The 12,653-nt window shown below is 56.6% G+C and overlaps 1 protein-coding gene and 1 non-coding gene across 5 annotated transcripts; one reads left to right on the plus strand and one right to left on the minus strand.

Moving 5' to 3' along the window:
* The first annotated feature begins 376 nt into the window (after positions 1-376).
* On the plus strand, positions 377-458 carry TRNAS-GCU. The gene has a single exon. It is a non-coding gene; the product is annotated as a tRNA-Ser (tRNA).
* A 4,900-nt stretch (positions 459-5,358) lies between these two features.
* SLC29A2 (solute carrier family 29 (equilibrative nucleoside transporter), member 2) lies at positions 5,359-12,647 on the minus strand. 4 transcript variants are annotated; one of them, XM_005864278.2, is made up of 12 exons: positions 12,574-12,647; positions 12,238-12,319; positions 10,960-11,120; positions 10,597-10,736; positions 10,077-10,211; positions 9,336-9,433; positions 8,546-8,630; positions 7,883-8,019; positions 7,516-7,621; positions 7,334-7,419; positions 6,363-6,562; positions 5,359-5,698 (listed from the first exon to the last, which is right to left on the minus strand). In XM_005864278.2, the coding sequence occupies exons 1-12, from the start codon at positions 12,600-12,602 to the stop codon at positions 5,587-5,589; spliced, it is 1,371 nt and encodes a 456-aa protein (XP_005864340.1). In that variant the 5' UTR covers positions 12,603-12,647; the 3' UTR covers positions 5,359-5,586. The 4 variants fall into 4 exon arrangements, with proteins under 4 accessions (XP_005864340.1, XP_014393553.1, XP_014393555.1 ...); XM_014538067.1 differs by having other exon boundaries at positions 5,498-5,698; positions 7,883-8,061; XM_014538069.1 differs by lacking the exon at positions 12,238-12,319 and having other exon boundaries at positions 5,498-5,698; positions 7,883-8,061; positions 10,960-11,088.
* Between the last annotated feature and the right edge of the window lie 6 nt (positions 12,648-12,653).

Here is a 12,653-nt window from a genome sequence, read left to right on the forward strand (position 1 = left end):
CACTCGCCGCCCGCGCCGCGCGCTTTGCAAACGCTGGCTCTGCCCGAGGCGGCATCGCTGGGTTCCCAGAAACAAGCACCCACTCCCTCCGAGTCAGTCCCTGATCCCCGCCCCCCGGACCGACCGAGTTCCGAAACCTTGACGCGCTCGCCCCGGGCTCAGGGAGGGAAACCGCGGCAGAGCTCAGCTGCAGCTGGGTGACGGATGGTGCGGGTTCGCGGCTGCGGCGGGAGGAAAGGAACACGCACAAACCCTTTCTTTCTGCGGTTTCTCCCTCCAGGAGATCCTACCAGGGCTGCGCTGAACAGTGGGTGTAGGAGGGGCTCAGATGGTGCGGACGAGATAAGGGAATTTAGAAGGGTAGGCATGCGCGTGGGACGAGGTGGCCGAGTGGTTAAGGCGATGGACTGCTAATCCATTGTGCTTTGCACGCGTGGGTTCGAATCCCATCCTCGTCGGTCGCGTTTTACACAGGAGATGGCTCTTTATTTTCTATATCCCGCGGGTCTGGAGCACCACGCTGGGGACAATGTGATCCAGCCAGAGCCCCAGTTCACCACACCTCTCCTCCCGCTTCAGGCTCTTCCCATACCCTGTATCGGACCCTCTGGGCGGCGTTAGAGGAGTACTTTTCTTTCTCCTTAGGCAGCGGTTCTCAACCTGTGGATCGAGAACCCTTTGGGGGTCGAATGACCCTTTCACAGGGGTCGCCTAAGACCATCGGAAAACACATATTGAATATATAATTACATATTGTTTTTGTGATTAATCACTATGCTTTAATTATGTTCAATGTGTAACAATGAAAATACATCCTGCATATCAGATATTTACATTACAATTCATAACAGTAGCAAAATTACAGTTATGAAGTAGCCACGAAAATAATTTTATGGTTGGGGGTCACCACCACATGAGGAACTGTATGAAAGGGTTGCAGCATTAGGAAGGTTGAGAACCACTGCCTTAGAGGGCTCGGGGCTCAGTGGCACCTTGAAGACCAGATCCAAAATTCTGGCCAATGCCAAATTAGGGGCCTGTTTATTAATCAGAGAAGCACCTCCTAGAATCACCCTTTCCCTGACTACAGTAGTGGAATTCAAGCGGGGGGGTGGTGGTGGTGGTGGTGGTGAGGGTGGTATTTGATCCTTAATTACTACTCTATTCAGCCCAGTGATTTTCCTCCCCACACAACCCTCCCATGAGGGAGACCTTGTATCCGCACACCTTCCTGAACACACACACACACACACACATGCAGAAGGTCTTGAGTATTCTAACACCAGCCTTATACAAAGGTGCTTAGTGAGTGTTTGTGAATAATTGAACCGTGGGTTCTTTAGAAGAGGAGAGTCTGGGGGGAAGGGCAGGTACTTGGACTGATACATCAATTATAGGTAATAACTATTTGGCGCTGTGAATCTTGGGAAGGTGCTCTGGGACAGGGCAAGGCGTTTCTCCACTGCTCCACAGGCAGTGGGAGTCAAGGTTGTTGAGCTGAAAAGTGGCCAGGAGCCCTGTATTCCACAGCCCCCAGCAATAACACCTCCGGAGCTGCTCAGCCCGGGAACTGTGTTCGGCACCGGGAAGGAGGCCTCGCAGGGGACAGGCATGTCCCTGAAGGTGTTCGTTGGTGACCTGCGCCAGAGGAGAAAATGGTGCGAAGACCTCAGAAACTGGAGGCACAGAAGCCAGATCTGATGCCATTTGGGCTTTCTTCGACCTGCTCAGTGTTAAAAACAACAACAACAACACAATTTAAATTACATTAGTTGTTAACTTTGGTGAATCAGGAGATTGGACATAAAACCCACATTTCCAGCTTCTGTTTTGAATTCTGGAAGATCTGGCAATACCAGGCTTCGTTCCTACAGGGTGACAACTGGCCAGAGTGTAAGAGTGACTCCCCCTTTGCAAACAGTCTTTTCTTTGCCAAAGTCTCAACCCTGCACCTTCCTGCTCACTCGGCCCTTTGAGCATTTGTGTTTCATCTACGGTACTCATCCAACACCTATTTTCTGCCTCAATTGTCGGGGCATCTGCCCACAATACCTGCCCTCACCCACGGCAATGCTAGCCCACAGCGGGCACCAATTCTCGTTTTCTGAACCAGTAAATCAGAGGCTTCTGAAGTGTCCCCAGGGGCTCTAGTCTAAGGGGGACTGAAAAGTAGTGACTGGGCTTGGCCATTATCAAGGAAAGCCACGTGGAAGGGGCCGGAGGAAGGCCGAAAGCCCCTATTGTGGGGCCTGGCCAGGGTCAGGGGCTGGCTGTGATGGAGTGGGGCGTGAGACATTCGAAGAGCAGTTAAAAACCATTACCAAGAGGTCTGCTTCCCACAGACGTTGCCCTCTGCAGCTCTCCCATCTGGCTGTCCTGACTTCTAGCTTTTATAATAAATCTGTAATCCAGCAAGAACATGTTTCTCTGAGTGCTGTGAGCTGCTCTAGCAAATTAATTGAACCCCAGGGCAGGGGTGCTGGAGTCTGATTTATAGCCAGTTGGTCAGAAGTACAGGTTACAACCTGGACTTGCCATTGGCATCTGCAGTGGGGCAGTCTCACGGGACTGAGTCCTTAACTTGTGGGATCTGATGCTCTCCCCAGCGGATGGAGTTACATGGTAGGGCACTCAGCGTGTGTCAGAGCATGGCCTGGTGAGAGAGGAAAACCCACTCATCAGCCCTGGCTGGTTTGGTTCAGTGGATAGAGTGTCAGCCTGTGGACTGAAGGGTCCCAGGTTCGATTCCAGTCAAGGAAACATGCCTGGGGTTGCAGGCTTGATCCCCAGTAGGGGGCATGCAGGAGGCTGGCCAATCGATGATTCTCTCTTATCATTGATGTTTCTATTTCTCTCTCTCCCTTCCTCTCTAAAATCAATAAAAAAGTATTTTAAAAAATAAAGGATATATAACACAGTGTACAAATAATAAAATATACAATATTCTTTAAAAAAAGAAAAAACAATGTGTAGAAATACTACTGTATTTGATCTTGAATCCTGAAACTTTACTAAATTCACTTATTACCTCTAATAGTTGTGTGTGTGTGTGTGTGTGTGTGTGTGTGTGTGTGTGTATTCTTTAGGATTTTCTGTATATGTATATATTATATCATCTGTGAATCTGGGTAGTTTTACTTCTTCTTTCTTGCCAAATTGCTCAGGCTAGAACTTCCAGTACAAAGGTGAAGAGATGCAATGGTAAAAGAGGGGATCCTCTTCTTGTTCCTGACCTTGGGGGGAAGGCTTTCAGTCCTTCACATCGAGTATGACATTAGCGATGGATTTTCCATAAATGCCCTTTATCAGGCTGAGGAAGTTCCCATCTGTTCCTCGTTTGTTGGGTGTTTTCATCTTGAAGTGTTGGATTTTGTCAGATGCTTTTTCTGCATCAATTGAGATGATCATGTGGTTTCCCCCTTCATTCTATTCATGTGCCGTGTGGTGTTTACACCGATGTGTTTCTGTATGTTGAACCACCTTGCATTCTGAAAGGCCTGGCTTTGGTTTTAGAACTCTTAACAGGCACTTAACCTCTAAGTTAAGCAGCCTCTGTAGAGGCAAATGCCCTCTTCTCTCCCGTATCCCTCCTCTTCTCTCTACTCCCATTTAGTCCTCATTGCTAAGGTTCTTTATCATTTGTCCCCAACCCACTGCTCCAGCCTCAACCTCTCTTCTCCCTCCCTCACATCCTAGGGGCTTCCTCACCCCACCCCCTGCCAGAAGTCCCCACTGTTCTCTGAATATTCCATGTCCATGCCTTCCACACCCTCTGGTACCTCTGCCTGGGGTGCCCTTCCCCCACTCCAGCCCAGCACACTCATATTCATCCCTCAAGACCCAGCTGGGGGAATGCTCCCTTTGGGATGCCTGCCCTGACTTCCCAGAAGGCCCAGGGCCTTCACAAACCCCAGGACAAGTTGCATTGTCTCCTATGGCCTTGGGAACACAGACCACTCCTTCTTTGTTTCAGGGTCACCAGACCAGCCAGGGCCTGGCACCATGGATTGTGGTCAAAAGAATGAATCCTCACTGGGGATCTTCCTGTGGCTTGTATGTCAGCTGTCAAGGCCATATATTGCTTCACTTTCCTCTTTGATATCAAAACCGCCTCTGGCTTCTGAGCAGGGGGCCTGGCTCAGCTCCCGGTATAAAATAACTCTTCAGTGACTGTTCACAGAAGGGAGGGGGGCAAGTGGGCAGCAAAGTCAGTGCCTAAAATGGCAAAAAACCCACCGTGCTTTTCTCTGGGTTGGGCATGGTAGGACAGGGGTGTGTGAAGCAGGCCTCTCCTCCGTCCCTCAGAACCAGCTGGCTGCCTCTGTAAAGCTCCATTTCTGAGAAAGGGAAGCCTGCGATGCAGAGGAGCCTGGAAGAGTGATAGTCGTCCATGCAGCCCAGTGCTCTGCCCAGGAGTATAGGGCTCCTTGCAGGTCAATATCCCTTGGCCATTGCAGGAATGCTCACAAATCCTTGCCCCTCTCGGGCCTCAGTCATCCCAACTGCCAAATGGGTACAACCATCCCCACCCCACCCAGCTCATCAAAGCCAATAGAGCGGAAAGCACTTTGGAAAGAAAGACTCAGAGACCTCATTATACAAATGAAGAAGATTGTTATTGGACCCAGGAGCAGGATCAGAGAGAAACAGAAGAAAGGGGGAGTGCTCAGTGCTGTGCTTTGATCCCCTTGAGGGAGAGAAGCAGGAATTGGGCTGGAAGAACAGCACCTACAGGGAGGAGGGGGCCCCAGCTCTGCTGCGAATCGGACACTTACCCCGGGACTCAGTTCCCTCACCTGTACAAAGGGGGAGCACAATCCCTGCCCGGCTCCCTCCAAGGGCCTCAATGCGGCTGTGAGAGAGCAGGCGTGGAAGAGCTTTGCACACTGAAGCGCAGTGCACACATGCAGGCTAACTACAGACCTGGGGCCCCGCCCCGCTGGGCTCTGGGGGTGGAGACAGTAAGTGCTGGCAACAAAAACATTGTCTGAGGCCCAGACGGTCCTTTGAGCACCCTCAGATCCCTAATTTCTGTTCTCTCTCCCCGCTCCCCTCAACTTCCCTGGCATCCTCTGTCCTGGGGTCCGAGAGACCTGACCACGGGGTCGCTGAGTTCCTGGCGAGAAGAGTTCCTGGCCTGGGCCGGCCCACACTCCCACTCGGAACCTGAGGCTGGGGCCACACCAGCCGCACCCTCGGCAAGGCCCCGCGGTGGCCTCGGATCTCCCTCGATGGCCAGGGTTGTGTTCTGTGACCAATGATACATGCGCTCCTGATGCTGGGCAGGGCCAGGCCCTCGGCCCGACAGCCACCTGTTCAGGGAGGGCTTCTGTGCTTCTGGATAGTGTCCGTCTCTGAGCGTCGCCTCCGCCCTGGGGGAGGGTTGGCATGACCGGTGGTGAAGTCTTCCTCGCAGCACCCCGAGGAAGCCCGGGAAGGAAACGGCACCTGCCTCCTCCGGGCACCTCCAGACCAAGGGGCCCCAGCCCAGCAGAGCCTGAGCCGGCTCGCCACTCCTCTGCCCTGGGTCTCGGCTCCGAAGGGGCGGCGAGAAGAGAGCTGCTGGGAGAGCCCTCCACGGAGCCTTCAGAGCAGCGCCTTGAAGAGGAAGGAGAGGGAGGCTCCACAGGACAGCCCCAGGGCCAGGAAGAAGGTCATGAGGGCGCCGGCCACCTCCCTCTCGTGTGGCAGCACCTGCCTAGAACACACAGGGGCGGGAGCTCTTAGACAATGCCCTGCCCAGCCTGGACCCAGCCCCAGTGGCCCAGCCCTCCTTCGGGGACACCGAGTTCTGGTCTGTGCTGACCCAACCTCCAGTCACGGGAATGAGGCCCTTCTCTCCAGACTTGTTCCCCGATCGGTGAAACGGGGACCCTGGACAAGGACATCTCTAGGCCCCTGGGGTCCAGTATTCTAGGATTCTAGATTCTGCTGTCCCTGTTGATAAAACGTCCCCACACTGCCCGCCCCCATCACCTCTGGATTCTCAACTCCATTGTCCCGACACTAATAGCCTATGAACCCTGTTTTTGAGCAAAACTTTAGCTCCCCTTCAACTGAGAATTTGGGGAGTAGCTGGGCCCTAAGAAATAATAGTCCAACCCGTTTATCTCACAGATGGGGAAACTGAGGCCCAGAGAGGAGGCCCCAGAACCAGTGCCTGGGTGACTTTTCCAGGCAGGAACCTCCCCAGTGGAGTCACCGTCTACCTAGCTCCTGGGCCGACAGGGTGGCATCAGTGAGGCCTGGAGGCAGCTGGGGCAGGGCTGGCCAGAGCAGAATGAGCCCCCCCTTGCAGGCTGTCCCCCCTCAAAGAGTTAACCCACCTCCCACCCCCAGGCCCTCCCGGGCTGTCCCCAGACCTGGGCGCCAGGCACATGGTGAGGGACACCAGGTAACCATTGGAAACAGCGAAGACCATCATGAAGGTGATGAAGTAGGCGTCCTGGGGGAAGAGGGTGGGCAGCCGGGACCTCTGGGGCACGTGGCACAGCATGAAGAGCGGAATGAACAGGACACGCAGGCAGACCAGCAGGGGCAGCAGCCGGCTGTCCTGGTCCGGCTGCGGCAGAAGCTGGGGTCAGGGCAGTCCCTGCGAGCAGGGCCTCTGCTCCAGGGGCACCCCGACGGACTCCTGCCTCACTTCCCCTGAGCCGCCCGACATGAGCTGGTCAGGACCCAGCTCTCGGGCCTGTGGAGGACGAGGGGGTGGGCCAAGGCCACCCAGCGCGCAAGGACCGGCCTCTGCCTCTGCCCATCCCCAGCTTGTGGTCTCTCCATGGCAGGACCGGAAGAGGCCTTAGACAGCATCTTTGGTTTTCAAACTTGGTTCCTCCGAACATCCCTGGGGGTTCCACAGACCCCTTTGGGGCGGATGGGGTTGCTGAATGGGACTGGAAGCTGGGGATCCAAGCCCCATCCTGCTTGGATCAGAGCAGCTCCTCTTGGATCTACTGTATTTATTGTGTCTCCGTGAAAGATTTCATTTAATGACGCAGCACCTTGGCTCAAAGCTATGCAAACACTAGGACTGTTGTGGCCCCTCTCACGTGGCACAGAAACCTCCACGCACGTCTCCAAGCACAGAGGGCTGGCCCTGGGCTGGATGCTGAGGACACGGGTCCACTGGACAGAGTGTCCGCTTCCAAGGAGCTCCCAGTGCAAGCCTGGGCTTGCATACCTCTCGGAGCCGCTGCTCACTGCCACCTGGTGTCTGTCCATTCCAGGCCCAGACAGTTGGACTGTTGGGAAATGCCCGTTCTGTGCTCTTTCACACCCTCTGCTATCCAGCTGCTGCCTAGAACCTTCAGGCCCCCCGCCCAGGTGTGCTCACCCACATGAAGTACGAGGTCAGGCTCCGGCCCAGGCAGTCCATGATGTTGAAGAGCAGGAAGCAGCAGATGGGGTTGAAGAACTGACCTGGGAGAGAGAAAGGCTCATCCTGGTCCCCACTCCCCTCTTCCTGCTCTCCCCTTCGCTCCCCTGCCCAGCCCTCTTCCGCTTCCCAACACTCACTCCACTTCCCAGGACTGGTGGAGCTGGTCACCATGGCTGTGATGGCGGGGAAGACAGACAGGGTGACTGTGAAGACCAACACAAGGCACAGCGCCGTCAGCCAGATCTGGGAGCCGGAGGCAGGGGTGTGAGCAGGGGGGCAGGCCTGGGGCCTAACACTCAGCCCCCACCCTCCTGCCAAAGCCCTGGCCCGGGAGCAGGACACCTGGGGCCTGGCTCCGCTGTGTCCGCGACCCACTGACCCTGCCACCTTGGGGTGGACCAGGTGAATGCTAAGGCCCATTCCATTCTGAGTCTCTGGGGAGGGCCAGAGAGAGCGGCGTCTCTTCCCCAGGGGTGGTGGTCGGGGGTTATATCCAAGGCAAACCTTTCGGAAGACAATGAAAACGGAAGGTTTTCCTGGCTTCTGGGGTTCCTCTGGCTCCAGCTCTGGCTCCTTCTCAGGGTCAAGTTCCAGAGTCAGGGCTGCCTTCTGAGGGCTGTTGGGAATCCCGTTCTTCTCATCTGGGGCAAGAGGGACGGCAGGGTCATGCCTGTGAGCCTTACCTATGAGGGGAGATTCCCAGCAATTAAAACAAGTGACCCTCCTTCAGCCCAGGGTTCAGGCAAAGAGAAATAGGCTTGGCTACTATTTATTAAGCACATGCATGTGCTGGGTAGATTAAGCACCTTGAAGGGACTATCTCACTGCCATCGCTCTATAAGGAAGGACATGGAGGCTCAGGGGGGTTCAGTGACTTGCCTGAGGCCACACAGCTTGGATGTTGTGCAGCTGGAACTCAAACTCAGATGCGTTCGGATCCAGAACTTGCATGCCCGAAGTGCTACTGCCTCCCCCTCACGGAGGAGGACTCTGAGGCCCAAAGGGCAAAGGGAGGACTTCGTTCATGATTTTTTTTCTGCCTCTGCTCATACAAGGCTACTACTAGCGGGGAGGGCTCTAGTTGGAGACAGAAAGCACGTCTTTCCCCGGGGAGGTGCCTCTAGCTTCCTCTGGGCCTCCCCCTCCCCAGCAGGGCCCAGGGCTCACCAGACCGGAGGAGCTCAGCTTTGGTCTCCAGCTCCTGACCTTGTGCCAGCGATGGTTTCCTGGCCAGGTAGTAGCGGGCCAGCTCCTGCAGAAGGCAAGCGTTGGTCCTGCTGGGCTTGGCTGAGGTGTCTGGATCCCTCCACACCCTGTTGGCTTAGAGGCTGTGTGGGGTGCGGCTACAGTGTTTGGACAGGTTCAAGCCTTGGACTGAGGAGAGGGCACAGTCCTCTCATTGCCACGTGCAAGTCCCAGCTTGGAGGGGAGAGCCCTCCCAGCACAATCATAGCCAACAGCTGTAGTAAGCTTGAACCTATAGTCCAAACACATGGCCCCACGTGCCTGAGTAAGAGAGTTCAGGTGCATGTAGTTGAGTGGGACTGAAACCCACGAGAATGTTGTAAACATCTTGATCACGCCCTTACTGTGCCTCGCGGCATCTGCTATAAAATAAAGACACGGCTTGTGGGCGCGGGCGCTGTCTCTCCATCAGAGGAGCAGCGTCCCACTGAGACCCAGCTTTCATTCTCTTGTCTGTCTTTTCTTAATCCTTCACCGCCCCCTCTCAGGGTCACTGAGCCAGGCTGAGCTGGCATGGCACATAAGGCGCCCTGGGGCTGAGTATGCCATGGCTGTGCCGGCTCGCCACAGGCTGGGGTCCCCTAGTGGCTGACTCCTTTGGGGATCAGGACTGGGGCTAGGTCCCCTCCACCTCCCTTGGGACGTCAGGCTCAGATCAGGGCTGTATCTGAGATGCTCTGAAGGGCAGCCTCGACTTCAGTGCCAGGCTCACCATGTAGGGCAGGCTCAGGTAACACACGATGGACACGAAGATGCCCACGCAGGGTGTGATGAAGTACCCCAGGGCCGAGGTCTGGGCATCCACGCCACCTGTGAGGAAAGTCCAGCTGCAGCGGGGAGGTGGCTGGTCCCACTTGCTCCCACAGGGATAACAACTCAGGTCCCACTTCCTATTATGACCGTCTCAGATTCACCCCCCGGCCTCTTCCACTCCTCTCACAAACAACGCGGGAATCCGGTCAGAGCCCCAGCCCCAGCCCAGCCCTTCACCTCTCCCACTCGCACTGTACTATTTGTTTGTTTTTTTGAGCACCTACTATGTGCTCATTGTTACTGCATGCTCCTTACAATCTGATGATGGAACCATAATAACCATGTTGGTGAGGAAACTGACACAGGTTAGGTGCTTTGTCCAATGCCCTGCCACTAGGGGGCAGAGGAACTGTGATTTGAACACAAATCTATCTGAATCCCAAACCTGTTCCTCCTTGCCTCAACCTCACCTGCAGCGACATGTCACTGTTGGCCTCAGGAATCCTGCCCTTGGATCCAAGTTAACCCAATCCTCACCCAGTCACTCTCTCACTGTAGAAACCAAACCCAACCCCCAGCTCCTCACAACCTCTGTCTCCACCCAGATCCCAGAGCATCTCACTCCTGGCACACTCTCCCAACCCCCCAGAATCCCAGAGGCCACCCTCCCCCCCACCCCCAGTCACCCAAGTCTACTCACTGGCCATGGACATGAGCATGGCAAGAGCAGCAAAGATCCCAGCCAGGCCCTGGCCGCTGAGGAAGAGGGTGCTGTAGGTGGAGGGCATGGTGCCCAGCTGTCCAAAGAGGCTGCCCTGCAGAACTGCACAGAAGGCTGTGGAGGGACAAGAATGGGGACTGCCGCTCAACTAGGTAGGCTTCAGGGGCTCCCTGGAGGGGATGTCAGCAGGACACACTGTGGACTCTGGATGAGGTTGGTAGGCAAACTCTGGGGTAACAACCCCCATTCACTCCTCTTCGGAGGAGCATCCATACACTTGCAGGTCTAGGGGTCAGGAGGCCAGCTCTTCGAGCAACGGGGGCCTGTCACAGTGACTTTTCCTTTCCATCTGGGCCTCAGTTTCTCATCAGGGATCTGGGTGCTGCTGCTGCTGCCTTCCCTTTTTGGGTACATTGGGCCCTTTTAGTTACAAAAAGGAGGCTGGGCTGAAGTCCTGGGGGTGCTGGGCAGGGAGGTGGGCAGGGGCAGTGGTCCTCACAGTTGATGAACCAGACAGAGGCCATGGTGATGGAGAAGAAGGGTCCGGGCGTCATGTCCACCTTGACCAACGCGGCCGTCAGGGCGAAGAGCAGCAGGATGACCAGCAGGCTGCCCAGAATCCGCACCGTCTCAGGGATGCTGCTCATAAGGGGGGCAGAGTGGGCATCAGCTGGACCCAGGTCAGGCCGAGCGAGGTGGCAGGAGGTTCAGCCCAGGGCTGGGCAGGGGGTGGGGGAAGATGCGGGGAGTGTGGAGGAAGGAAGGGAGGTCTTCCCTGGGCCCAGATGGAGCTGCCTCAGCAGGGGTGGGGCAGGGACAACAGAGGATGGCCTGGGAGGGAGTCCGGAGGCCGGCCGCTCACCACTGGTACAGGAAGGAGTTGAGGAGTGTGAAGAGCAGCAGGGGCAGCTGGGACAGCAGCGTCACCCAGTTGTTGAAGTTGAAGGTGTCTGCAGGGCCAGTGTGGTTGGTGCTCAAGGTCACAATCGTGCTGTTGGCCCCCGCCAGCCGCCCCTGGAAGTACTGCCAGGGGTCCGGGAGAGGGGGGACAGGGTCACCCTACAGCACACCCTCAGGAACCGCCCCGCCTCCCCACTGCCGGCCCCGCCTTGGGATGGTTCGGTTAATTTCTGTGGGGACTGTCTGTCTGTCCTTGTACTGTTCCCAGAACCTGGCACAGTTGGAGCTCAGTGAATGTGCACTGAATCGAACGGCTGAGATCTGGAACAGAGCCGAGCCCTAAGAACCCCCAACGGGGCCTTGCTTCATCTCCAGATCACCCCTCTCCACCGGTGTCCTGGCTCCAGCCCCCACCGCCGCTCCAGCAGCAGCTTCTAGGTTCCTGAGTACTCACTGAGGCTACAGTAAGCCAGGCTCTGGCTTACGTGCTGACCAACCACATTCTCTCTGGAACGCACACCCTGCTTAACCCCCGCTCCCAGTGCCCATGGCTCCCTACGGCCTGCAGGGCAAAGCCTCAAGGTTTGGAAACAGCATTTGGGGCCTTCAGAACCGGAGCCTAGCCTCCCCTTCGTGCCCCATCTCTTGCTCTGTTCCCTCCCCTGGAGACCCAAGCCTGGGAGGCCACGGGTCACGTTTCGTTACATTATTAATAGCTCCCTGGCACCCGCCTTGCTTTCTAGACCAGAGGCTAATTCAGTTTGGGGTCTGCAGGGCCCAGCACAGAGCCGGGCACCGAGGAGCGTCTAGAAAGCTGTACTGAATATATATGAACAACCCAGTCCCAGAGAGAACAGCGCTACGTTCCTGCCTTCCCCGGCGAGAACTCAGCTCTGTGAGGATGCAGCCTTCCTGTTAAGTTTCCTCCAGTGCCCAGTGCCAAGACCAGGGCGTGGCCCACAGTAGGTGCACATTTACTCTCTGTTGGATGAATGGATGGAACTCGTACTGTGGGTGCCCAGTTTTGGAGTGACTAGCACCGGACCCCCTGGGCCGGTGGCCTTGCCCCTCTAGGATCGGGCAGCCCCGAAAGCTTGACCTTCCTAGCCACAGGGGCACCTCCTCTCTCAGGGGCTCCATGCTTCAGCGGGCACCCGGGCACAATGAGGAGTCAAAGGCGGCGTCGCAGGGACAGAGGGCGGTTGTGGCCGTGGGGCTGTCACTCCGCCGCGAGTCTCACCGGGATGGCCGTGATGAAGAAGTTCCAGGGAAGGAGCGTGCCCAGCCCAAGGATAAAGAAGCTGACCCCGACCAGGTGGTAGCTGTGGGGATCCGTCAGAAGGTCACCCCGAGGGCGCAGCTCCTGGGTCGCCCCTCCCGTCCCCCACTCCTCCCCCATCCTCGCTGCAGAGCGGACTACAGCCCCCATCACCCTGGCGCAGGCCGCGGAGGAGGCGGCTAATGGGAATTGTAGTTCCATTCGCTCGGCTTTGCGCCTTAGCGCGCCCAAGGAAGCGGGTCTGCGCTGCCCACGGCCACCGGATTTCCGTGCTCACCCCCCTGGTCCCCAACTTGCCTGTCCTGCGGGATGTCTCCTCGCGCCATGGCTGCCCCGCGCGATGCGCCCGGGGGGAGAGAGGTGGGGTGCCGCACCTG

The sequence above is a fragment of the Myotis brandtii genome, unplaced genomic scaffold (genome assembly GCF_000412655.1).
Source record: "Myotis brandtii unplaced genomic scaffold, ASM41265v1 scaffold187, whole genome shotgun sequence".
Classification (NCBI taxonomy): domain Eukaryota; kingdom Metazoa; phylum Chordata; class Mammalia; order Chiroptera; family Vespertilionidae; genus Myotis; species Myotis brandtii.